This window comes from Crocodylus siamensis, chromosome 3, assembly GCF_052110815.1.
Source record: "Crocodylus siamensis isolate JL-2025a chromosome 3, ASM5211081v1, whole genome shotgun sequence".
Classification (NCBI taxonomy): domain Eukaryota; kingdom Metazoa; phylum Chordata; order Crocodylia; family Crocodylidae; genus Crocodylus; species Crocodylus siamensis.
In genome coordinates, this window is record NC_143397.1 from 111,462,562 (window position 1) to 111,490,314 (window position 27,753).

The 27,753-nt window shown below is 46.2% G+C and overlaps 1 protein-coding gene across 5 annotated transcripts in view; it reads left to right on the forward strand.

Moving 5' to 3' along the window:
* The window catches only part of TMOD1 (tropomodulin 1), an 87,118-nt gene that overhangs the window by 50,243 nt on the left and 9,122 nt on the right, over window positions 1-27,753 (forward strand). For all 5 annotated transcript variants that reach the window (XM_090038994.1, XM_090038995.1, XM_090038996.1 and 2 more), the window contains exons 4-7: window positions 10,517-10,636; window positions 17,633-17,722; window positions 24,902-25,032; window positions 27,337-27,444. In XM_090038994.1, the coding sequence (XP_089895120.1) occupies window positions 10,517-10,636; window positions 17,633-17,722; window positions 24,902-25,032; window positions 27,337-27,444 (449 nt within the window). The remainder of the gene's footprint in view (window positions 1-10,516; window positions 10,637-17,632; window positions 17,723-24,901; window positions 25,033-27,336; window positions 27,445-27,753) is intronic.

A 27,753-nucleotide genomic window follows, 5' to 3' on the forward strand; every position in this document is an offset into this window, starting at 1 on the left:
GGGCCACTCCCAAGTTCCATAATTCTTTGAACAATTTCACCAGTGGCCCTGCTATAAGATCAGCCAGTTCTTTCAGGGGTCACAAGTGCAGGCCATCTGGCCCAGCAGACTTGAAAACGCTCAAGTGTTCTAAGAGATCCCTCATCTGTTTGGGACTGATTTCATGTTATCTTCCCCATATTCCCTGGGCCTTTGGACAGGTGAACAACCCCCCCCCCCCCCGTTTGATATAATGAATACTGATGTGAAGTACGTAGTTAGGAGCTCTGCCTTTTCACAGGGATCAACTGTGGGCTGCCCCTCTGTATTCAGTAGGAGTTCAACAGTGGAGCCCGTTTGTTTGTTTTTTCTTGGCTTTCCGTGTCTCATATCTGCAGACCCCGGTGATACAAGTGTACTCCTCTCTGGTTGCTGAACCATTCTTCCATTGCTTGTAAGTGTCTTTTTTCTTTTTTAATGGTTTCCTATTACTTCTGTTGAACCTCTTGGCTTCTTTCCTGCTTTTTGTCCACATGAGGATGGCCTCTTTTTTTGAGCAGTGAGAATTGCTCTCTTAAGGAAGCACCAGCGTTCCTGAACTCCCAAATCAGCCAGTCACTGGTCACAGAGGGTCTCTTCAACTAACCTCCTAAGTTTGCCAAAGTCTGCCCTTCTGAAGTCTAGGACTTCTGTTCTACTAACTGATTTTCCCAGCCTTTCGGTGGATGGTGAACCCAATCAAGTTGTGATCACTGTTGCCCAGAGTACCTCCAAGCCTCAGGTCGCCTATCATGTCCTACCCTTTGGTCAGCACTAAATCCAGAGTGGCCTTACCCCTAGTAGTCCCTTCCACAACCTGTGTCAGGAACAGATCATCTATAGCTGCAAAGAAGTTGACTGACCTGCTGGAGCTGGCCAAATGGTCCTCCCAGCAGATCTCAGGGTAGTTGAAGTCACCCATGATAATCGTGTCCTTAGTGCTAGCTGGCTTAGTCAGTTCCCCGGAGAATGCCTGATTGCTCTCCTTTTCTTGCAAGGGAGGCCTGTAGTAGACTCCCACCATAAGGTCTCCCTCTCCTGATCCCCCTTGTATCTTGACCCAGAGGGTCTCAAGGGACTCTTCGCTGCTATCAAACGTGACCCGTAGGGAGGGGTACCACTCTTTCACATAGAAGGACACACCTCATCCCTTCTTCCGTACCCAATCCTTCCTATAAAGTCTATTGCCATCAAATCCACTGCCCAGTCACACGTCATCCCCACCATGTCACTGTCAACCCAATGAGATCAAATTCTTCACCTGCTAGAAGGAGTGCCAGTTCCTCCTGTTTATTTCTCATGCTTCTGGCATTCCAATAAAGACACCTGAGTTTTCCCCTCATTGCCTCAGGCTTTCTGTCACGCTGCCAGTGTCTCAGGATGTTAGTACCTATCTGGTTGTCCACTTCATGGATGCTGACTCTTCTGTCATCATGGCTAGAAGATTCTTATATAACAACCTTCCCCCTGCCCTTGGACATGCCTAGTTTAAAGCCCTCCTCAACAAATTGTGATTCCCGTAGAGAAGAGCTTCTTCCCTTTGGTTGTAAGGTTAGTACTGTCTTTTATATGTAGATCATTATTGTTGAACTTCATACCAAGGTTGAAGAATCCAAAGCCTACATAGTGACACCGTCTTCTAAGCCTTTGCTTGACCTCCTCAATCCAGGTAGGTATCCTTCAGTCTAGAGGGTAGGACTCAAGAATAACCAGCTCTGGTATGAGGAGACGCAGTGAATGCAGGAGGAGATTGCTAGACAGACCTGGAATGCAGCAATTTTGTACCCATCTCCCATTACCTAAAAAGTTATGATGTGGACTGCCAGTGCTTCATGGGACTTCTTACACAGTGCTGCCCCTTGTTCCTAGCCCAACCTGAAATGTACTCCAGGAATCAGGTGAAGGTGGGTCTTGACTGGGGATGCCCTGAATTGGACCTTGCTGCTTATGGAGCACAACAGCCCTATCCTCCAGGATGGAGGAGTTCCTTTGGGAATTCTCTGGTATATCCAATGATCCCCACTGGGCCCAGACAGTGGAAGCCACATAAAAGAATCTTTGTCAGAAGAACAGTACTGCTGCTGCCTAAGTGTACCTCTTCAACTGCTATACAGCAGACACCCACATCCACCTCATGGCAAGGGGGAAGAAACTGTTTTATTCTAGGATGGCTGACTTGCTGCGAAGGGCTTTAACCTAGGTATGACAGGGGATGGGTGTGCAGATGAGAATGCAAACCAGGGGATGGATAAGCAGGAAGAACGTAGAGAGGGCTGTCAGGAAGGTGTCGAGAGGCTAGAACAACATCAGAGCAGAGGGGAATTGTGGGGTAGCAACGTGGGACTTAAGTATCTATACACAAATGCTAGGAGTATGGGGAATAAGCAAGAGGAGCTGGTGCTTTTGCTAGCAAATAAGGATTATGATCTTGTTGGAATAACAGAGACCTGGTGGGATGCCATGCATGACTGGGCATGCCTAGAAGGCTACAGGCTGCACAGAAGGGATTGGGTAGGGAACAAGGGAGGAGATGTAACTGTATGTAAAAGAGTGGTATGCCTCCTCAGACACCCAGGTTTGTTTGAGAGAAGGGCAATTTGAGACCCTGTGGGTCAAGATACAGGGGGGATGAGAAGAAGGGGTAGGCATCTACTTCAGACCACCACAACAGGAGGAGGAGCTGGATCTGGAATTTTTCAGAGAGCTGATGAAAGCTGCACATTCAAGGGACACGGTTGTCATGGGCAGCTTCAATTACCCTGACATCTGCTGTGGGGAGCACTCAGCCAAATCTGACTGGTCACATCAGTTTTTGACCTGCATGGAAGAACTTTATTTAGTACAGAAGGTGAACGGGCCAACCAGTGGGAAGGCTTTGTTGGAATTGGTTCTAGCAAAAGGGGATGACCTGATGGGAGATCAGAGGATTGAGGGTAATTTGGGAGATAGCGATCATGAGATGATAGAATTCACTATCCTTTGTAGGGCAGGGAAGTCAGCCAGGTGCTTGACTTCAGGAAGGGTGACTTCAATGAGCTTAGGAAAATAGTGGGAGAGACCCTATGGGTAGAGGGACTGGAGGGGAAGGGAGTTCAGGAAAGGAGGTCATTCCTTAAAGAAGCAATCCTCAGAGCACAGAAAACATCCATTTCTGCATGCAGGAAAGATGGAAAGGGGCCAGGAAGCCCTCTTGGCTTACCAGAGAAGTCAAGGAGTGCTTAAAAAAGAAAAAAGAGGCTTACAGACAGTGGAAACAAGGGGTAGTCACCAAAGAGGAATACACAAGTATAGCTCATATTTGTAGGGAGGGATAAAGAAGGCAAGGGCAGCAACCAAGATCAGGTGGGCAACTGAAATCAAGGATAGTATGGGACGGGACAGCTGATAGTCAGGAGAAAACTGAATTCTTTAATGAGTACTTTGCATCAGTGATCCTGCATGGAAATGGTTGAACAGATGGGGGGTGGCAATTGCCAACCAAAGGTCAGCGTCGAACTGGTGAGGGAGCGCTTAGAATGGCTGAATGTCTTCAAGTCAACAGGATTGGGTGGACCACACCCAAGAGTGCTGAAGGAATTGGCTGGAGTCATTGTGGGGCCATTGGCGAAGGTATCTGAAGACTCGTGGTGCTCAGGAGAGGTCCTGGAAGACTGGAAAAGGGCCAATGTGGTGCCAGTCTTTAAGAAGTGGGTGAGGGATGATCTGGGAAACTATAAGCTGGTCAGTTTGACTTCAATACTGGGTAACATTTTGGAAAAAAATTAGCAAGAAGTTCATTTGTGAGAGACTGGCAGAAGCCATGATGCTGAAGGATAGCCAGCATGGTTTAGTTGCGGGCAGGTCGTGTCTGACCAACCTCATCTTTTATGATCAAGTAATGAACCGCTTAGATGTGGAAGATGCGGTTGATGTCATATACCTGGATTTTAAAAAGGCCTTCAATATGGTCTCCCATGACCCTTTTTTTAAAAAAACTGGGGGATTGTGGGCTGGCAAAGTCCAGGGTCAGGTGGGTTGAGTTGAACCCAGAGAATGTTAGTGGATGGGTCTGTATCATCTTGGTGGGAGGGTGGCCAGTGGTGTCCCACAGGGTTTGGTTCTTGGCCCCGTGCTGTTCAACATTTTTATCAACAATTTAGATGAGGATACGGAAAGCACACTGGCCAAGTTTGTGAGCAATACTTAGTTATGGGGAAAAACAGTCACACTAAGGGATAGGATGCGGATCCCAATGGACCTGGACAAGCAGGAAAGGTGTGTGGACCAGAACCAGAGGCAGTTCAATAAAGATAAATGCAGAGTGCTTTGTCTGGGGAGAAGTAATCAGTGACATGAATATAGGTTAGGAGGAGATGTCCTGGCCAGCACAATGGCTGAAAGGGACCTCAGGGTTATGGTTGATCACAAGATGAACATGAACCACCAGTGCAACGCTGTAGTCAATAAAGGTAATAGCATAATGGGATGTATTAGCCGATGCATCCCAAGCAGGGCTAAGAAGTGAAACTTCCTCTCTACTCGGCACTGGTGATACCCCAGCTGGAGTGCTGTGTCCAATTCTGGGCACTGCACTTCAAAAGATGTGGAGAATCTTGAAAGGGTCCAGAGAAGGGTCACAAAAATGATTAAGGTCCTGGAGGGCAAACCTGATGAGGAAAGACTAAAGGATCTGGGACTGTTCAGCCTGGGGAAGAGAAGACTTAGGGGAGACTTGGTGGCCATCTATAAGTATGTAAGGGGTGAATATTGGAAACTAAAAGAAGAATTGCTCACTAGGTGCCCCAGGGGAGGACAAGGAGCAATGACCATAAACTGTTAGAGAATGGTTTCAGGTTGGAGGTAAGAAAGAATTTCTTTATGATAAGAGTGACCAGAATCTGGAATAGACTTCCCAGGGAGGTGGTACAGTCCCCAACCTTGGAAGTCTTCAAGAGGAAACTGGACAGACACCCTGCTAGGATCATTTGATCTCAGCAGTATTCCTCCCAGAGCTGTGGTGGTGGACTCAATGATCTTTTGAGGTTCCTTTCAGCCCTTAATTTCTATGATTTTATGAAAATGGGTGGCCCAGTTCTACTAATTCCAGTGGGGACTGTGGGAAGAGGCAAAAGATGCATTGGTATGGCTGGAACCATCCTCAGAGTATGATATCTTTTTGGATCTGGCAGTTTAAATTGACTATTATCTTCAGGAGCAGAGGGAGGAAATAAGGTACTCTTTAACCCCTCTCATTCCATGTGCCACTACTGCTACACCCAAACCCAAGCAGATTGATGGGGGGCACCGTTGCCTTCCTCCAGATGAATGGGATTGATGCCAGCAACACAATGTGTGTCCCTATAGTGGGGGCCCCAAGACACTGTTCCAGGAGAAGAGGCAAAGGAAACAAGCCAGCACTGACCTGGGAAGCAGGGCCAGCTTGAGATCACAAATTCTCTTCACCTTCCCAATAAGGGAAACTTGCAGCAAACTTGACCCTTGGAACTCTCAGCTGCATCTGTATGTCCATCTCCAGGTCCCAGGTCAAATCCACCGACTTCTGGTCCTAACCACTCTACTGGATGTTGGAGCAATGGGCAGTTTCATTGATGAGACTGTGGCCCATACTTTCCAAACTCCACTACAGCAGTCCAAGCCAGAGACCATCCAGATCATAGATGGCTTAACCCTTACAACTAGCCCTGTGGAGTGGGAGACCACCTATAGCAGGGGGCCTGTAATCTCTGCTACTTGGAGAGAGAAAGGGCAGCACAGTAGGGCTGTAATTAATGGGAAGCTGGAGCAAAGCAGGCTGCCAGAGAGAAAGCAGCCAGGAGAAAGCCCTGGTAGGGTTTCTTCCAATAATTACTTAAAAGCCAGCTGCCTGGCAACAGGCAAACAGGAAAGAGCTCCAGGAAAGTAGGAAGGACCAGCTCAATGGAGCCAAATGTAGCTGAGGAAAGCAGGCTGTTCATTGTGTGGATGGGCCATACCTGGGGTGGGTCAGCAGCACTTGACTGGAAGGGGTGGAGTCCTAGGAGATACAAGGTCAGTTTCTGAACCAGAGCAGGCACTCTGGCTCCATCTCCTTCTCTAGAAAACACAAGCTGCTAAAAGAAAAACTGTGGTCTTGGAAGCTACCTTGAGGACTGCGAAGGAGCCCTCTGGTGAGGGTTAGGGTTGCAGTATGGTGAGAACCAAGATGGAGTCTGAGATTTGAATTTGGAACTATGGTTGGTGTTTATGTTTAGACCTGGGTTGTGGCTTTGGGGGTAGTTTTGAGGCCATGCAGCAGGTTGCCTAGGATACTCTGTGTTGAGAACTGCTCGGTACAGAGACACAAGGGCTGAGACTAAGGAGCTGAGGTCCAAGGTAGTGGGTCAGTGCTGAGGGTCTCAGCCAGAGGAAAAGGGCCAAAGCTTGAAAGGCTGAAGCCTGAAAAAGGATTTGAGTCCTGAGTGTCCAAGTGTGTTGGGGTGGGAAGCCCCACAGAACTGCAACTGAGTGCCACCTATGAGGCATGGACATGGCTATGGGGGCAGCTGGAGACCCAGTTGTAGGTCCTACGGCACATTATACCAAGTGGGCACATTTAGGGTCTGCAGGATCATGATTGGTATTGAGAAGACTGACAGTCCTGGGAGAAGACAGACAGTCCTGTCTTAAGTGAGAAATACCCCAGAGAAGCACAGAGAGACAGGACTGAGTCTGGGGGCAAAGAAGCTGGAAGGATTGAGTTCAGGGGCACAGAAGTCCTGAGTACTTGTCCAAGAAGAAAGGCACAAAGGAAGAAGCTGCTCTGGTTTCTAGAGGCAGCCTCCCCAGGTAATCACATTAAGATCAAGGTGTGGCAGGTGAGAGACGGGAGGTGAGGAAGGCCAGAAAGTGCAGCAGGTGAGTCTGACCACCAGGAGATGTCAGATGCTGGGGGTAGACCTACGAACCTGCTACATCACTATTCTGGTAGTGAACATCCACAGGAATCATGGCTGGGATGCCTGCTCTGATGCGCTGTAATTACAGCACATCAGACTCAATTAATTAAGACTGCTGGAGCATGCTACTTAATACACACCAGCAGCCTTGGTGTCTCATGTATTCAGCATCCCCATATTTCAAAATGGTGGTGGGGATACTTTAACTAAAACTCATTGAACAAGATTTAGTGAATGCATCCTTGCCACCATTCTGAAGCGTGGGATAAGGAATGCATGCGATGCTGTAAGCACTTTAATTAGAGTGTTCCCAAGAGCCACTCTAATTAAAGCACCCTAGTTCACCCACGGAGCATGTATAAATGAGACCCTTCAATTTGGGACTATTTGTTCTCTGCACTGTCCTTCAATTCTCAGGTTCCCTTGGTTCACCTGCCATGACAGATGGAAAACCTGGGAAGTCCACTCTGATTCCAGTTATTTCAGTACTGGAATCCTAGGACTTTTTTCTTCCCTACGATCTAAGCAGGGGTTCTGACCACTGCTGCCCCAAGGAGGTTCAGTGCACCTTACCCAGCTTGCCCCAGAAAGAGCAGCATTATGCTAATGTAGTCAAGAAAAAGAAAATGCAGGTCATACCCCTTCTACACCAGGATTACAGCTACCCTGTCAACCTACAGCCTTGGGCAAAGATCCTGGTGGGCACATTTATACCATGTTAGAGCTAGAACTTGCTGCCCCCCAAGAATACCTGCAGGAAAACTGCCAGGGATTCTAAGGAAGTCCACCTCATCCATTGAAGGCCCTGTCCATTTTTTGAGAAAGATGGGAGTCTCCATCTCTTTGTAGATCACTGGAGTCTGAGCCAGGTCACCAACTGTAATCAGTATGCTTTTTATCTCATTCCAGAGATGCTCAGTTCACTAAAAACTGCCCACATATTCACCAAACTTGACCTCCGGGGAGCATTACAACCTGGTGTGAATCAGAGCTGCCAATGAATGGAAAACAACCTTCTAGACTTGATACAAGCACTTCGAGTATTTAGTTATGCCCTTCAGGATCACCAGCATCCCAGCCACATTCCATCGCTTCATCAGTGATATACTGCAGGACCTCTTGGAGCAAGTCATTATTGCCTACCTGGATAACATTTTAATCTTCTCAGAAGACCCTAACTGACACTCATTGCATGTCTGGGCAGTATTAGGGAGGCTATGTCAACATGGCCTTTTAGCTAAGCTGGAAAAATGCACCTTTGACCAAACCTCCATTGAGTTTCTTGGTTCCATTTTATCCCCAGAGGGCTTAAAATCGGGCCACAGAAGGTGAAGGATGTATGAAAATGGAAGACGCCCTGGAACATTAAGGAGCTCCAGAGATTCTTGGGCCTTGCCAATTTCTACCTGCAGTTCATTGCTAACTTTGCTCAGGTGGTGGTGAATCTCACCACACTGCTATATAGACACTGATCTGCAGAAGCTCAACAAGCCTTTGAATACCCAAATCAGGCCTTCCCTTATGCCCCTGTGTTAGCCTATCCAGGTGCAGCCTTGCTGTTTGTGATAGAGACAGATGCCTACAGCACTGTGTAGCAGGCACCACGATGTGCCTGCTCCTTTAAGGCTGAAGCAGCCCACCCAGGGAGCTCTGGCGGCTAAGCAGAGCTCTAAAGCTGTGCATTGGAGTAATGGAGTAATTGGGCAGCAGGTGACCAGAAAGTGGCAGGGCCCTGTGGATATATAAGCTCAGGTTGGAGATAGCTAGGCATTCTGTCTCTGGCAACTGCCAGAGAAAGGAGCTACTGTTTGGGGGAGTTACCTGAGACCTGGTGCTGCCTGTTTTACTACCCAGGTACAGTAAAACTCCAGGAGCTCCTCAGGTACCCAGGGTTGGAGGCATGCTATATGAAGGTTGGAAGTTTGTCCTCTTAAAGGGGAAGAGTATTATCTTCATTGTTAGTGTTTATGTTATAACCTAGAGGCTTATGCTTGGGTAATTGTTTGCACTGGGGGACTGGGATGAGGCTAGAAGGGGAGGTTTGGAGGCCTCATTAGTGCTTGGAGAAAGGGCACCCAATATGGGCAGTCCAGTGAGAGGCACCAGAGAAAGGGGCATAGAAAGCCCAGCTCCAGAGAAAGAGGCGCAGAGAGCCTGGCGCTAGAGAGGCACCAGCAACAGGGGTGCAGAGAGCCCACTGCCAGAGGGGCATGGTTACAAGAGTCGGAGGACCTGGCATCAGAGGGGTGCATAGAGGAGATGTTAGTAGTATAACACCTGCAAGACATGGGACATGGAAAAAGGGAAGGTTGGAGCTGTGTAGTATGCCCTGGGCATTAGGGCGTTGAAAGGTCAGCCTCCCACCTAGAAACAACTCTTTCATTACATCAAAGGTATTGCAGGTGAGTCAGGTGGGCAGATTGCCCTGGACAGGTGGGCAGGAAGTTGTGGCTAGCCTTGAGATGGCACACGCTGGATTGGTGTGTGCTTTTACAATGGCAGAATGCTGTAGCGTGTCTGTATTTCTGGACTGGTTTGTTTTTTGTGCTGTTTTAATCCTGATTATTTGGATAGGGAGTCTGCATGCTGTCGGACTGACCTGCGGAGTGTTGCCATGTGAATACACTCTTTGCCTGCTTGCTTCTGCTCCATATATGCCAACAAAAATGTCATGCGCCCACTATGAGCACATGCCCAGCACTGCTCTCATGAGCACATCTCAGACTAAGCTTGTGAAATCATCAGGGACATGCCATAAATCAACCATATGTCATGTTCTGGGCCTTTGGCATGTGCAGAACAGGAGAAGGTGTGTAAGGAGTGTTCACATCGTTCAAGGGAGTCATGTTGTATAATATAGTGTAAATGCACTTACACAGTGGTGCTCAATCTTCTTGCCCCAGTGGCTGGAAGAGCAGTGCCTGGTTCCTCCATAGGCCTGATCTTGCATCATGGGGGAAAGGGGGCATGGCCTGGTCCCTAATCCAGCTGTGTGTGGCTTGGGAATTTGGCAGAAAGGGAGGGATGGCAGTATTGTCACTACTCCCCTGACAACAAATTTCTGGACCTGTTGGGAGCTCTGTGGGCTGGAAGTCATGGCTACATAGACCAGACTTGGCCTGTGGGCCAGGCATTAAGCACCCTTGCATTTGGATATTTTCAGACAGGGAGATTTCTTACAGGGGTCAGGTGTGTCTGAGTGCTGAGCACCGTTATGCTCCTGTGTATGAAACAATGATTAAACATTTGTTACAGAATCCAGAAAATAATAAACCTTCCAGGCCCAAGGAGTTAGGCAAGTCACTGGTGATACAGATGCCAGGGCTGAAACCCATTTTAAGTTAATGCAGGGTGATTTCCCAGAGATCTGGGGCCAAGGCCCCATGACTCTCTAGTTCTTCTGAGAATTCTTCTGCTTACCAAGGGAGAAACACTGCCCTTGCACTACTAATGTGTCCCTTCCATCTTTAACATTGGTGTTTCTTTTGCCCAGAATCCATCTGAAGTGAATCTGTGGAACAAGTGAATCTGATTCTGCAAGTACCAGCAGTCAGAATGCAAGTGACATAATTCTCTATTTATAGGGAAGGCATGGGTCCCCAAGCAGAAGCCAATTGATCCTGTTTTGGAAAGCGTCACTCTGGAGCCAGAGCTGGAGGAAGCCCTCGCTAATGCATCTGATGCAGAACTCTGTGATATCGCTGGTAAGATCAAGTGCCATGGGCAGGCAGATCCCATATTTGTCTATCATTGTTCCTCTTCATTGGCTCTTCTTTCAGGTAATGGGTTACTGACTTCAGAAATGTTGCTTTCTGCTTTTTGTATAAGGCTGTCATATCAGGTGAGGGAAGTTTTGGTCATAAAGTCTGCCCTGCACCTATAAAATGGTTTGGTGGGATTTACTTAATGGTTAGAAAGTATAGACTGAAGAGAAATGCTCATCAATCCTTTTTCAAGACGGTCTGATTTTACTAGGAGTGTGACTTGGGGGTGAGGAGAGGAGAATACACTACTTTGCAATGGATACTTTAAGTGAAGTACATAGAAACAATTCTGGGTTTTACCCATTGCAGATTGGGATAACTTTGGAAACCTTACCTGAGGAGAACTGGTGGATAGCAAAGGGAGGTGGGGAGGGGGATACAGCAGGGGCAGGCAGTTATTTTGGGTGGAGGACTACTTAACGAGTTTTGGTGAGCTGTTGAGGGCTGCAAGGGTAGCCCTGCCCCTTGATGGGTGCCACTTCCCTGGTTACCATCTTGCTTCCCTCCCTCCCCCCCAATCATATACTAAAAAATAAAATGTCTATTATAACTTATTTTAATTTTATTTAAAAATATTTTTGTCCTGATGTATGTGTCCTTGCATAATGTATCTAGAGGCAATTGCATAATAGCTCAAAATACAGTCCTAGTCTTGTATATTGTGTGTGGGTGGTAAGAGGGTATATGTGGGGGGATGTGGTTGGAGAGTGGGTGCGTGTAGTGAGGTGTGGGGAGTGTGTGGGTATGGCGGTTGCGTGTAGATGGGTCTGGGGTATGTGGCTGGGGTGGGGACAATGGGAGGCTGTGGGGTTATGGTGGGTGGGGTGGGAGAGACAGATGGGGCCAGGCCGCCAGCTCCATCGCGTGCAGCTCTTGTGAACTGCATGTGAGGCTTATGCGATGCATCTAGGCAGACCCCGTGCCCAATCTTCACACTCCTGCCACCCCACCCTGGGTCCCCGTTGGCACCAGGGTGCCAGCACAGGCTCTGCACTCCTGCCTGTCGCCGCCACTCCCTGCCACTTCCTTACTTTCCCTTCTGCATGTCTGTTTGCCCTTCCTAGGCACCACTTCCCAGCTGCCACCCTCACTTCCCCCCACCGCCTCTTCTCATTTGCCCACTGCTCCGCCCACTTGCCGCTTCCCGCCCCCCCCCCCCCCCCCCCCATCTGCCCGCTGCTGCTTCCCAGCCACTGGCTGCTTCCTACTCCCCCTCGCCTGCCCACCACCACTTCCCAACCCCCGACCCCCCCATCTGCTGCTCTGGCTCCAGCCTGCCTCAGCCAGCACCACACAGTATCTGGCTGCATGGCCAGGACAGCATGGTGTGGCATGGAACCAACCCAGTCTGGCACGGGCCTCACAGTGTAGGTGATTTACATAAGTTTCTGCTCCCCTGCTTGCACCTGGCTGGGCCCTGCCGACTCCATGCTGCATGGAACTGACCCAGCCTGGGTCCCCGATTGTGGCGGTTTCTCCCACTCCCTCCATCTGATGTTACCTGACTTTCCACTTGGACAGAGGGAGGGTGGGAGCAATCAAAGGGTCACCAGACCAAAAGCCACAGAGGCTTCCAGTTGGAGGTTGGAGGTGGGGAGGCTTGAGGGCAGGGTGTATGGGGCTGAGTGGGCCTGGGTGCTCAGTCACTGGGTCCTGCTGCCAGCTCCCCCTGGGTCCTGCTGCTGCTGGTGCCTTGTCATCTTTGACAGGCAGCCATGCACAGATAATAATTAATTTTCTAAATACTGTAGGGGCCCCATGGGCTGGATAGAATGGCCTGGCAGGCCAGATACAGCCCACAGGCTGTATTTTTCCTGCCCCTGGGATACAGGGATTCAAGTTATTCATGGCCTTCTACCAGTATTTTGCAAAGGTTTTGTTCTCATTGCAGCTCTTGCTAATAGCTGCAGAGCAGAGTGACTCCTAGCTGGAAAGTACCATGGTCCATCTAATATGGAGTGACTGAACCCAAGAAGAGTAGGGAGTTTCTAAGGGACAACAAGGAGATCAAAGCTGCTTATGATTCCTGTATATATCTCAGAGAGTAAAAGTTGTTCAGATCTAGTGTAAAAAGGCATAAGAACAACCAGCACTTGAAAGTTAATCAGGACACATTCAAATGAAGAATACATAACACCCAACAGTGCAGACTCGAATTTTTGAGAATAGCTTAGAAGTGCATGCTTTCTTCCCAGTTATTTATGATGCTCCCAGAGGTATATTTCCTTTGTGGTTTATTTTTGCCTGTTCTTCCTAGGATTTATACATTTTCTTTCAGTGGTTTTGAAACCAGTTGGATTTTTTGCGGTGATCTATTGTCCTGATTTCTTTCCCCCCTCACCATGCCTAAGCTTCATATCCTGGGTGGTATCAGGACAGTGCACATTACAGTCTGTATTAGTCTGCAGAAATTGTGGGAAAATACAGACAAGCTGGTAGTGGCAGAGAGCAGGATTTCTTTTAGGATTCCCCAGTATATACTTACACAAGGGAAGCAGAGACCAGCCCCAAGCCCCTAATGAGTCCCCAGCAGGTCCTTCTCCACTCCTTTCCCCTAGTTAGAGATGGCTGGCAGGCACATCCTGGCAGGTGATTTGTTGGGAACGGTTACTAGTTGATTTGGTTTTAGAGCAGCCCCAGTGCTCTCTTAAGGGCCTTGTTATACATTACACTGTGAACTGCACAAATGTTGATCAGCGTTAGTGCTACCTCAAGTTTGGAGCAGCCACACTTCAGGCCAGTTGGGCCTGGAGAACTGAAAGGTAAGAATCCCCCAACTCCCCTCCCATTCCAGGCTCCCCTGCCCTCTTCTCCCACTGCCACTTACTTGTGGTTGTCCAGGCTCTCTGTCCTAGGGGAACAGACACGGAAGGGTTAATCTGCCTGCCCAGCCCCTACTTTGAAGTCAACTGCTCCAAACCTGACCTAGCACTAACACTGATCAACATTTGTGCAACTCACAGTAACCGGGGCTACTGCTTTTTGGGCTGAGCCAGCCCAGAGAGCAGCGACAGTGTAGGAAGACAGGCAGGCAGGTTAACAGTTCCCTTCCTGCTCCACCTTGCAGAGAGACAGCCTAGGCAGCCACAAGTTGGGGGGTCAGTGAACCAGGAACTGGGCAGAGTGGGGTTGGAGCACGAGGCGGGGGGAGGCTGTGGGTCCAATCTGGGCCAGTGGGGGAGCAGGTACAGGTTGGCCATTTACACTAAGGTGTAGCCACTCTAGGCTACAACTTAGTGTAATACGAGCTGGGTAACACTGGGTGGGAGAGAATCTTGCCCTGGAGTGGCACAACATTGAGTCTTATAAGGAGTGCTTAAAACTAGTTTTAGGTGTTAACGTGCAGACAATCCAGGTGTTAAGAGCTCTAGGAGCTGCACAAAATCACTATGTAACAAAGCTAGGGCTGGCTTAGATCTGAGTTAGACTGGCAACAGGCTCCCTGGCCAGGCTGCCCTGTATACTCACTCATCTCATACTTCCCTTCTCTGTCTGCAAGCAGAAATACAGTACAGGACAGGAGCTAGGCCTGTTGTCTTTCATTTGTCAAATGGCAGAGTTGGGAGATCAGTGTGTGACTAGGTGTTCAGCACCCCAAACTCCTTCCCCCCCCTCCTCAAGAGTTTACCTTTTTCTGAGCCTCCATGTATTGGTAAACAGCTTGATTTGGCCCAGGTAGCCCTTTGGGACTTTTGTTATGGGCAAATCGCATACGGCTTTTGCTTCTGTAAGTCCTCATGGCCTGGAGTGGTTCGCACTGCTCTGGTCCGAGCTGCTTGTGTACTGACAGAGGCATGTCAGACAGAAGGCGGGTTTTCCTCTTCAGCCAACTCAAGGAAGCAGCAGAGAGGACAAGCTTCTTAAGCCCACAGCTAAAGTATTACCATGCTTAACTCTGACTGAGAGATCCACCAACCAACTTTTCCTTGTCTTCGCTGGTCGCATCCCTGGGCCCTGGAGCTCTTCCCTCATGAGGAAAGATATTGAGGATGATGACGACACCTCTTAGGTGTTAAACTAAAGCCTGATGTTCATCTGAGCCTCTGTGCTGCACAGGCATTAGCAGCTGGCCCTTGAAGGAAAACATGCCTAAGGATATACCTACCAAGCATGCATGTTAATAAATCTCAGTAAATTGACTAAACACCGGCATTTCCTCTTGCTGATCGTCATATTCACTGACATTTAATAAATAATTCTCCAGTACTGACCCATACCTGTTTAAACTTTTTTTCAGCCTACATTCTGTGCCTTCCATACTTCACGGCATCATCCATCTCATTGAAAGTCTCAGAGGTCCTGTAAGATAACCATGCTAGTGAACTTGCTGTTGCTGTATAGTGCCATATTCCAAATTAGGAATGCAATTGTGCATTAAGGCTTCTGTTGTGTTCTGTCAAAACCATTTTGTCTTGGCTTCCCCCCACCCCCGTCCTGTTAGCTAAGTTCTGCTATGCTGTAAAAACGGCTTTTTAAACTCCAGAGCAAGGGGTTCCTTCCCATCTTCCAGTGCTGATTGCTTTGTTTTGAAAGCTGCAGTTTTCCTTCATGGCAAATTCTAGGGTACACTATTCTTCGGTCCAAGTATGCTATATATATTGCCAAGATTATATATCTGAGAAAGCAGCCAACGAAGACCTGGTACGGTACAACTTTGTACTGAACCTCAGTGTTGACAGTAACTAAATTTCCATTCCTAGAGATTGTTAAATGACTTCTGCCTGGATATAGAGCACACTGCATACATTAGTACATTAGGGTCACTTGAGGGGTAAACGCTGTTGGATTATTGAGGCTATACATTCCTTGTCTCTATCAATTCCTCTGTGACCTAATATTTTTAGATAATCATAAACTTTTATACAATGCCTTTTCCTTAACAGAAATCAATTCATAATCAAAAAGAATAATGATATTATAATTAATGGCGTTCTCCCAGAAATAAATCAAGCCTATCTGTCCCTTCGCACCTGTTTTCCTCTTCTCCTTATATAGCCCACATCTTGGGGAACTTACTTCTGGGCCTGTGTCATTTGTCTTCCTGCTGCCTCTGTACAGAAAGTGGAACACAAGCATGTAGGAATCTCCCTTCACTTACGATGATATGCTGCTCTTTATGTTGTGCCCTGGTTTAATATGTGAGAAGGTCCAGGTCTCCAGGCAGCAGGAGTTTCCCTGCTTGCAGGTGCAAATCCGGAGCATAGTGACATATGCAAGTTCACAACAGTAATTATCTGCACCTGCATATCAGGTCACAGGACATCCATATACCCAGTTTGCAAGTGGAATCAGGAATTTAAATGTCCTAATGAATTTAAATTGTGGATATTGGTAGTTCTAAGTCAGCAGTTATTTATCCCAGCACTTATAGAAATGTGGCTATTCCTATGTAACAGAGCAGGTATTTTGGTTATGAAAAGCACTTCACAGCACAATGAAACCTTCAGATGGATCCCTCTTGTATTTCCTGTCAGGAAATACAAGATCTGGTCCCAGCAGAAGAACTCTAAGTCACATTCATGGAGATCCCAATTCTATGGATACTCATTTGCCACTTATAGTTGTACCCAGGTGTGCAGTCCCAATAAACTCTATGAGGCTACTCACAATAGTGAAATTATTTTTGTGAGCTGGAGTCCTCAGGATCTGGTCTGTATCAAGAACCCTGAGATTTCCAGATCTCTGGCCAAAATACCATGCAAAACAGGGATGATTCATCAGCTCTGCTGCTGGTGCCAGGGAGAGCTTAGAAGAGCAGCTCATGGAATGAGGCAAGAGACATAACCAGGTTGGGGACCTTGCTGTAGGGTCCACATCTGTTTTAATTTTAGGTAAAGATGTGTTCTTATTTCTAGTGAGGTATCCATCCTGAATACATGTGTTCATACACATATCTATAACATTTAATATAAAATCTTATAAACATTCTAAATCCTTGACATTTTCTTCCCAAAATGGATTTTCTGAGCAGCAGGATTTTTCTATAAAATATTTGTTTGGCTGGTTGCCTCTGTTTTCTTTGTGGTATTTATTTAACTCTCGGACTGCTAAAATTAGAAAACATGGGCAAATTCAGAGGGGCATGTCTCTGTCTCCATTTGTACATTGATTCAGAAAACTAGAGTGAAATCTGACATTTGGTTTCTCTGTTCTTGCTGCATTTTAATTCTGTTTATACTGTTTTTGTTTCTGCCTTGAGTAAATCAACAGGGACATCAGCTCTTCATCAGGGTTTTGCGATCCAGTTTTCTACTGCCACATGTTAAATCACAAAGAGAAATTCCAAGCTGTCCCTCTAGTTTTCTTTTTGGGGTACAAACAGAATGCATGGAAACAAAAAGCTGCTACACTTAGGATGAGTATGTTGTTCTGTACTTGACTGGGTGGGAATGTCTCATTCTCCTGCTGAATGTGCTGTGTTCCATGCTGTCGTCTGGTGTTGAAAGCACACAGCCTGGTTTCTGCAAGGCTCGCTACTTTGGAGCATGGATGCTTGTGTTTTCTGATGTTTATTCTTCCTCTCACTTTCATGTCAGGCTACAGCTTAGATTGTCCATCCCACTCTTGTTACTGGGTAACCATTCCCATGCTGACTATCCATTTAATATTTTCTGGAATTGATATACTGATCGCTTTCTTGATGCATGTACCTTTCCATAAACAGTTTGTGCTACCTTGATGTAACGTGCAATGGGATGGATGTGCTAGTTACAGGGTCACAGTGCTATCAATACCTATTGTCAGCTGGGTCTGATTCTCAGAACAGGGGCACAGGTGCTGTCTTCTTAGCTCTTCGATGTACAAACGAAAATTACTTAATGCTGAAATAGAATTTTAAATCCAGTCATGGATGCGAGGCTTTGCGCCAGGATCCATCTTTTTCCCAGGAGAGGGGTTGCAATAACTCATTTTTGTTCTCTTTTCTTTTTAATGTAGCTATTCTTGGCATGCATACACTGATGAGTAACCAGCAGTATTATGAGGCACTTGGAAGCAGCACTATAGTTAACAAAGAAGGTCTGAATAGTAAGTATGATTTACAGCTGTTTAATGGTCTGGAGTATTTGGATGAAAGATTCAAAGCTGCTGGTAGCTATTGATTGTAAATAATTGAAAATAATACCTTTTTTCAGTTGGCTTTCATCATTATGAAACTCATATATGAATTGTGAGAAAATGCAGTAAGCTCCCTTATTGCCAGACCTGCGATAGCAGAAGGTTTTCATTTTGACCCAGTAACTGGGGGTTTATTTTGCTCTCTAGCATCCCCGATGATATTATGGTGTTGTAAGTGATTGTAGAGGTCAGCACAGTTCCTTCTAGAACTTGGACAGAAGCTTCCTTGCTCAAAAGTCAATGAGAAGCTTGAAAGACAAAGATGAAGTAATACATCCTTCAAATTTCCATTTGGCAAATTTCAGCAGGGAATTTTGTTTCACTTTGAACCTAAAACAACTTTGGTTTCAAATGGACATTTCCTGGCATTTAGATTGTATTATATTTACTCAAATACAAGATGGCCGTGCATATAATATGACCCCTTAATAATTAGATTCTATATATGGAAAATTTATAAATTTGTTATAAATTTCCAGGTAAAGAATCTGATTATTTCAAGTAAAGAATCTGATTATTGGAAGTCTACCTTGAATATGTCACCCTCCCACTGTTACAACAAGGAAGACAAATCTGTTTGGGGCCCTATTTGGTGATGCTTGCCAGACATTTGAGGCTGGTAAAGAAACAAGAATCATTGGAAATGGGAGATGCAGGCACTGCTCAGTTCTGGGAGTGAAGGGAAAGTTGAAATGTATTCAGTGTAGTGGCTCACCACAACTTGAAAAAGAGTTGGCGCTGAGGTGGACCACATGCAATGGGTACTCAGACACTTTTTATTCGGATGAGTTGCATTGATCTTTCCTTGTAGGAGGTTCCCATCAGTATGTTTGCCCAATATGGGCCAAGTGTTTTAAAGTCATGTTCAGTGTTGGCTGCTTTCAATCAACTTCATAGTTGGTTTCCATTGCTGAGCAAATGCTGTTTCTGGCATAAATGAATGATAAATAATGTATTTAAGGAGGTTTCATTGTATATAAGATTAACGTTTTCCCCCCGTAGTGATTGGGGGGGGTATCATTTTGTATTTGAGTAAATACGGTAAATGGGTTTTTTTTAAATCCAAAAAAACCCAAAAAAGAAATCTTGCGCTTAAGTGATACACAGAATAAAGGACACTCTGCAAGCATATGCCCTAGCCTACCTCATGAAAATTTTTCCATGAACAATAGCCATGGTTGGGTTGCTGATCATCTGCCAATTTTTTCATGTAGGCATGACACTGCCATGCATCATAGAATCATAGAGAAGTAGGGCTAGAAGGGAGCTCTGAAGATCATTTAGTCCAGTGTTTCCCAACCAGTGTGCCGCGGCACAAAAGTGTGCCATCAGAAATTAATAGGTGTGCTGTGGAATTTTACCATGGTAATAAGCCACAGTAGGTATGAGGATGGAGAATGCCTTAACAGGTGTGCTGTGGAAAATTTTTGTTAATGTAAGTGTGCCTTGGAAAAGGTTGGGAAACACTGATTTAGTCCAACCCCTGCCTGAGGCAGGATCAACCCTATCCAAACCAACCTATACGGTCCATAATCTGAACTCTACGTAAAACTACCATCAACCCTGACACAACACAGGCCTTAACCTGCCACAGGTAAAGCAGGAGAACCACAGCAGCCAATGTCCTGCTTCTGTGAAATGTTGTCAGTATATGCTGAAGAGATCTCGGGTAGAGGCCCACACCCCTGCTACAAAGGAACACAAACCCCCCACAGTCCATACTAGTCTGACCATGGGGTAAAATTCCCTCCTGACCCCAAATATGGTGATTGGTCTGACCCCAAGTGGAGGGGCAAGACCCTCTAGCCAGGAACCTCCACTTCTGGTGCCAGCAGGAGTATTGGCACACCCTAGTCAAAGTCCCCAGCCGTGGCTGTAGCCAACACCCAAATACCTCTGAAGCAGGCTGAAAAACAACCTGCAACATGTAGCAGAAAGGGAGGGCATGGGTAACAAGCAAAACCCAGAAGCATGGAAATACCTATAGTAGAACACAGGCATAGTATGCCTACATCATCCTTGACCAGTGGCTGTCCAACCTCTTCTTGAACCTCTAGTGATGGAGAGTCTATTCCATTGCCTCACTATTCTAACAGTGAAGACTTTTTCTGGATATCTAATCTAAACTTACTTTGATACAACTCCAAGACACTGTTCTGCATCCTGCTTTCTGCAGCAAGAAAGAAAAGGCACTTTCCCTCTTCTTTATAGCAGTCCTTCAAGTATTTGAAAACTGCTTTCATGTCCCCTTCTTAGGCACCTTTTCCAGAAGCTGAATATACCCAAGCCCCTCAGCATCTTCATAGGACTTGCTTTCCAAACCCTTTATCATCTTTGTTACCTGCCTCTGGACCATCTCTAACTTTTCCGCATCCTTTTTGAAATGTGGAGCCCAGAACTCCACACAGTATGCCAGTTGAGGTCTAACTAATGCCAAATACAAAGACACTATCACCTTCCGTGTCTTGCACCTAATGTCCTACATCCCAAAAGCACATTCATCTTTCGTGTAGTGGCATCACACTGCAGTCAGTGGTCTACCAAGTCCTTTACCATGCAGGTTCCATCCAGCCAGGTGTCACCCATATTATATTTGTGGTTTTGATTATTTTTCCCTGAGTTGTAGCAGATTATAGTTGTCGGCATCAAACTGCATCCTCCAGCTCTAGCACAACTTTCCAATCTGTCAAGATTCTTTTGAATTGACATCCTCCAACATGTTCACAGTCCTTCCCAGCTTTGTATTGTCTGCACACTTGTTCAAGAAGCTTTTTATGCCAGCATCCAAATCATTAATAAAGACATTGAACAGCTCTGGGCCTAGGACAGACCCTATAGCACTCTACTTAAAACTTCCTTCAATTCTGACTACCCTTTACTTCGAGCTATTGAGCCAATTATCTATCCACCTTATAGTAGTTGTGTTTGTAACACATTGGGGCCGCAGGGGTGGCTGTGATGCCCCCTGAAGGCTCTCTGACCATTCTCTGCTCTGCCCCTTGGGTGCCTTCCTATCTCACCTGCCACGCCTTGATGGAATGATGATAAATTGAGAGGCTGCCCATGGACCTTTGCATGGCCTCAGTTCCACTGAACCCCTGCTAAGGTCCCCAGCACCCTACTAGTCCTCACTGATCCTCGGCCCCTTGCTGGGTTTTTATAGTCCCAGGCCCCTCGCTGGGCCTCTGTAGTAGACTGTGCCTGGCAAGGCACCCAAAGCCTTAAGGGCTAATTGAATGACTCCAAATCTTTCCCTACATCACACCCCATGCCTCACAAGTGTTACTGTACCATTGTTCCCTCTGTCAGGGCTTCAGCCTCTTCAGCCTCTGCCCCTTTAATCTCTCTAAGCCTTCTAGCCTGGGCCCACTGAATTGGACCGGGCTCTGAAGCACTAGCTCCTTCTTGTCTTATGGGGTTGCTGCCAGGCCCCTGTGTGTCTGTGTCCCTCTGGCTTCAGGGCCGTGGCCCGTCTCACTGCTGCCTTGCACTCTCTGCCCACTCTGAGCTCAATAACAGCTTAAGCCTGCCCCTGGTAGGCCTCAAAGCTATTGCATGCCTATCAGGCACTAATAGGATCTCCTTAAATCTCCCTTACTGTCCCCACCCAAACTGCCAGTATAAACACAACAAACACAAGCCTTCAGCCCCTTCCTAACACAGCATCCTGGGTTCCTGATGAGCTCCCTGAGCCCTACTGTTCCTGCAGGCAGTGAAGCGATTGGCCCAACATCTCTGGGTGGCTTTCCTGGGTAGGAGCTCCTACTCCTGTGGCTGCTAAGGAGAGCCTCCCTTGCCAACCCCAGCCTTCAGCTTATATGTTCCCAGGGCCCTGCCTACATCTGGTCAGCTGACTGCCTGCAGGTGCCTGCTAATTACCCCATTAGCCTATTGCCCTGGTGGCCTACAGCTGTGGTGCCCTGCATTGTTCCCTGGCTAGGCTGCTTCTTTTCTTAAAGAAACAGGGAGACCCAGGCTCTCTGTTACAGCGTCCAGCTCACATTTCTCCAATTTGTATATGAGACGGTTATGCAGGACCTTGTCAAAAAACTCTCAAGTCCAGATACACTATATCCACAGCATTCCCTTCATCCACCAAAGTAGTTAATTTGTCAAAGAAGATCAAGTTTGCCATGATTTGTTTTGCATAAATCCATGCTGGCTGCTTGTTGATAAGTCTTTCCTCCTTACAAATGGCCTTCCTTAGGATTTGCTCCAGTAAATTCCCAGGTACTGAGGTGGGGTGAACCAGTCTGTAGTTCCCCATGTTCTCTCCTTTTTGCCTTTTTTTAAAGAGGGGCACTATGTTGGCCCTTTTCCAGTACTGTTACCTGACCCATCTCCCACAACTTCGTGAAGATTTCCTCTGACAGTTCTTTCAGTACCTTAAGATGAAGTCCTTCCAGCCTTGCTGACTTGAAACCATTCAGACCCAACAAAATCTCTCGGTCTCTTTTGTTATCTCTTCCCTCAACTTACCCCTTTCCTTATCCAGATAATACTTATGTGCCTGACAGCAGCTTAATGTTTTTGTGAAGTGTGAGGCAAAGTAGCTCTTGAGTAGCTCCACCTCCTTTGCATTTTCTGTTAGGAGTTCCCCTTGCCTTGTTAGCAAGAGGAACGCACAGCTTCCTTGGTCCTCCTTTTCTGGCCAACATACTTTTCTTGTTCTTAACTTCCTTTGCTAGGTACAGCCCATCCTTTATTTTTGCCTTCCTTGTTTTGTCTGTGCAGGTTCTTGCTATTTCCTGGTATGCTTCTTTGGTGACCTGCTCATTCTTCCATTCCCTGTATGCTTTCCTTTTATATTTGACGCATTTTAGAAGCTCCTTAGAAGATCCCCATATTCTCACATTTGTATACATGCATCAGACGTATTTTGCATTTTGACCTACTCATTTCCATTTTGTGCCAGTTGCAGTCCTGTGGTGCTCTGGCCCTTTCCAAGAGTTGAGTTACTTCTTCCAGTCCTTTCCCCTCTGGACTGTGTGCTGTGGGAGAGTTTTGATCACCATATTCTGTGGAACCTAGTTAAAAGCCCTCCTTACTAGGCTGGCCAGAGGATGCACAAAGATGCTCTTCCCCATTCTCATCAGATGGATCCCGTCTCTTGATATCAGTCCTCCTCCTAAGAATATCGACCCATTGTCAAAGAAGCCGAAGCCTTTATGTCAACACCACTATCTCAGCCATGCATTTGCTGCTCAGGCATGCATTCGCTGCCAGGATACAGTGATCTCTGCTTGGACCTTGTCTTCCATGGGAAGTAACTCCTTAATACTCCAAGCCCCCTAACCCTACTGCCAAGAGCCTCAATCTGCTCAGTGTCATTCCTGGAAGTATCGCTAGTGCCTACATGGATGAGCAGGAAGGGGATGTGATTCGAAGGATGGATGAGCCTTGGCAGTCTCTCTGGGTACTTTTACACGAGCTCCAGTGTGTTTTAATAAATTAATTAAGCCTGCTGGACTGTTCTAATCAGAACACTCCAGCATGCTGCAGCATCTAAGGTACTCAGCATCCCCACATTTCAAAATGGCTTGTCAAGCTTTAGTTAAAGCGCCCCAGCTGCCATTTTGAAACATGGGATGCTGAGTACTCAATATCCAGCGTGTGCTTTAATTAAAGTGGCTCTCAAAAGCTGCTCTAATTAAAACATTCCTGAGAGCCACATCCCCAAGAGCCACTCTAATTAAAGCACATCCCTCCCTCCAAAAGCATATGTATGGATGCTATCTGCAGTGTCCTGAATTTGGGCTCCAGGCAGGCAGCAAACCTCCCTCAACCCCAAATCTGGACAACAAATCAGTGCCTCTGTCCCCTGCAGATGGGAATCAATAACCACCACCACTGTTCTCTGCCTTAATACAGTGGTCCTGGAGCCCCTGTCCTTGGGGACTTGCAGTTCCTGCTCTCTAGGTTGCTGCCTACTTTGCCGCATGCTTTCAGATGTCCTCTCCTCTGCCTCTTTCTCAGTTCTACCACAGAGTGCCTGTAAGCTTTGAGTGCTGACTTCAATCCACTGCTCTTCAATTCTGGGGATCCTCCTATTTTATGTAGTCATGTGCTGCCACTTCTCCTCATTGCCCTTTGGCCACCCCAGTATCTTCTTCTCATAACTCTTATCCAAATAATTTTCCTGGTCCCTGATGCAATGCAGTATGGATACCCATGCCTCCAACCTTTGAATCTTTTCCTCCAGGGCAGACACCAGCTTACACTTGATGCAGATGAAGTGTTCCTGATCCTCTGGGAGGAGGAACACAAACATGGCACATCACATGTAGGTCACAGCAGCTGACCCAGACTCCATTTCTGCCTCCTTTGCTCCCTGGAGAACACCTATGCTGTAAGAAGAAAAAAAAATGAGGTGGCAGGTGGGAGAGGGAATGGGGGAAAAAAAGACACCACAAGAACCTGCACACCACACCTGCACTAGGGCCCTTGCACACACTCACAGACACACAGAGTCTCCTGCTTCCTCACTGTCATCTCAGGTGAATTCCCTAGGCAAACTCCCTGTTTACTGCTTCAACTTTTGTCTAATGTCAATGTCACTGTCTAATTTGGGTTGCACTTTTACGGATGAATCTCTCTGTTGTCCACATCTGCACTTAGGTTGACATTTACAATGATGTCCTATCACACTTCATCTCCCAGCACGCCTAAGCTTTCAAGGGCCTCATGTCTATAAATAAATGAAGAAGATCCCTCCACAGTTACTTCCTCAACAGGTTAAAAGGAAAACAGACAAGGGTGACATAAGGCAGTCCAAGGCCTTCCTACCTTGCCAGACATTGCTCAAGGTTGTGACATCTTTGTCTCTCCTGGCCCTGGGAGTGTTCCATAGTATAGAGTTTCCCCTGAGTCAGGGTTGGCAGAGGTTTTTCCTGGCAGTTCCTCCAGCATATTCCTCCATGTCCTTTTTTAGAACTTTCAGGAACCTGACAGGTTCCCCCTTTCCAAATGTCTTTAAAGAGAGGAAAAAATAGCCACTAGCACTGATACTGTCCTAGAGACAATGTCCTTCTTCCTGACCATTTGTATGTGGGTTTTTTTCTTTCTTAAAATGTTCCTTTATAATTGCAGGTGTGATTAAGCCCACTCAATACAAACCAGTTCCTGATGAAGAACCAAATTCAACAGATGTTGAAGAAACTTTGGAACGAATAAAGAACAATGATCCTGAACTCGAGGAAGTCAACCTTAATAATATTAAGGTCCATGCTCCTTCCTGCTGTACTTTACACAGACAATGCTGCTGCTAGAAACTGCACTGCTGCGTTACCAGTTTTACCTATATAAAATCTAAACTGATAGGCTTTTCTGTTTAAAGGGGACCTGCAAAGGCAGAGAAATTGTCCCTGTTCTCTTAGGTTTCTTGCTAAATTGGCCAAGGTAGAAGAGAAAGTTTTGACAAGGTCTGGGAGAAAATATGTTCCTGAGACTTTTCTCATGTACAAACAAAAGGAAAACTGCCAGCTGTTTCTCAAAAACTTTTTTTCATTTCTCTTATGCAACATAAAGAAGCAAATCGGGGCACGAATGCAACTTTGCAGACCACCTCAGTGTGCACATATGTGCATACAACTTCAGGTTCATTCACACTGGCTGAACAAGAAGAGGTTCAGCTCCTTTCCTATCTTGTCTCCAATCTATAAGACGTGTGTGTGTGTGTGTATGTGTGTGTGCGTGCGTGTGCTTGTGCATGTAACGTAGTTACTATCTGCACAATTATCAGTATCGATACCTTTAACTGCAAGTGTGCAGACCTTAAAAAAAAATATATATATACACCCAGTTACCTGTGTATATTCAACCATTTTTTGAATTTCCATAATCACAGGCCTACATTTTCCAATGTTACTAGTGACTTTTAAGGGACAGTATGAGATATCTGAAAGGAGCTATAATTATTGACTGCATCCAAATGAGTGCAGCTGTGTGGTATGTGGCACCGCAGCTACGCAGTGCTGAGAGTTTTTTTGACCCCTAGATATTCAGGGGTCAAAAAAAAACATGGGAAAAAAGGGTGGAGTGGCACATGCGGCAGCAGCAAGTGCTGCCCAAAGCTGGAGCCTGGCTGGTTGGAGCTGCACTTCGCTGCTGGCCAGGCTCCACACAGCAGGAGCAACATGGCTACATCTCCAGGAGGCCCCCAGGATCCCAGTAAAGCTGCCAGCCCAGTGCTGACCCAAGTTTTCCCTGTCCCACTTGGAGTAACTTGCCGTGTGCCAGAGCACGCATGGCACAAATGGTCCCTAAGGACAACTAGTGGCAGCACAGGGTGCACCGCTGCTACTTGTCCCTAGGGAACCAAATGTCCACGCATGTCTGGATGCAGCAATTGAGAGCAAACGCTTGGCACTTGCCAAAAAAATCAGACCCATTAGATCTTGAGAGCTGCTTTGTTTAGCATGGACCAAAGAAGATCAGACACTTCCCCTGCTCTGATTTACTCTCAAAATAGCATTAACAATGGTTGTTTTAAAGCCAATGGATATCTGTAAGCTATCCTCATTTGAGACCATGGATACGGTAAACTTAATTTTTTAGAATCACTTGAAATATCTGAATCTGAAATGGGTTTTTAAATACTTAATGCAAGAAAAGACTATTTTTACCCTGTGAGAACTCAGAATGGGGAAATGTTTTGTTTTTGTTTTTTTTGTTTTAAATCACGCTCTTCTCAATAATTACTTACTGGGTTGAAAAAAAAGATGGAAAGTTTTTACTTTAAGAGGCATTTAATTAATAAAGTTAAAAGTGACTGAGGGAGGAAAGTGGGCCTTATTCTTTGAGGTGCTCAGGCCAGAGTTGAGGATACTCTATACCTCCCAAGAACAGCTCTGCAAATCCAAGTCAGGCCTTGATTCTGCCAAGGGATCCTTGGATGTGCAGATCTACGTGGTGGATCAGCTGTGACTTGAAAACTGCCTGTACAATGAACAGGCAGAATTGCAGCACTTGACATGCTCAGTATTGCCTGCTGACATGAACTAGTTAAATGCCTTCAACAACCATGAGAGGTGAACAGGCAAGTTGTGTTATTCCTGTCTTGTAGATAGGGAAATTAAAAATGCAGAGATGTAACTTGCTTATATCCAGGTTGTGAGTCTCTAGCTAACCGAGGGTGAGAATTTAAATGCTCCCATGCTTGTTAGGATGTGCTGGCCACTGGTCGAATGTTGTAATTCTGTGATTTATAGTTTCTATTTTACAGTCTCTTCCTGAGGTATCTGATTTTGTCTAAAGGCAAGGATTTTTGTGGGTGATATCGTTTATTGAACCAACTGTTTAGTTGGGTGGGATATAGACAAGCTTTGAGTATGCAGTACCCTTTCTCAGGTCTCTGAGCTTTGTGTCCAGGTGACTTTACAGATGTGATACTTTCATCTCTAAAGAGAGCTTGCTAGATGATGTCTGTTGAACACCTCTATATCTGACATTTTGTGTATATTATGTACCGGGAATCTGAATGGTCATGGTGGCACAACATCATTTTTCTGAATTTATTTCCACAGAATATTCCTATACCCACTTTGAAAGCCTATGCAAAAGCACTCAAGACTAACACCTATGTACATAAGTTTAGCATAGTAGGCACAAGGAGCAATGATCCTGTTGCTTTGGTAAGTACGATGCCATACTATTAGAGGATGGGTGGACATTTGTAGGAAATTTGTTCATGGTATTGTTGTCTGACTTTGCATTTCTTTTAAAGTGACCTGTAACGACTTGCTTATTGGTCCTTTACATTTTATTGAGAATGCGAAAGGTGTTTGTTTATTTTTAATCTGAATATTCTGTACCTTTGGAATATCAAAATATTTGCAAATCCCAGAGGCACTTTCTCAGCTCTCTGCTGGGGCAGAGGAAGTGTTATATCCTTCACAAGGACATCATTTTCTCCCATGTCTCCAGGCATTTGAATTTAGCAG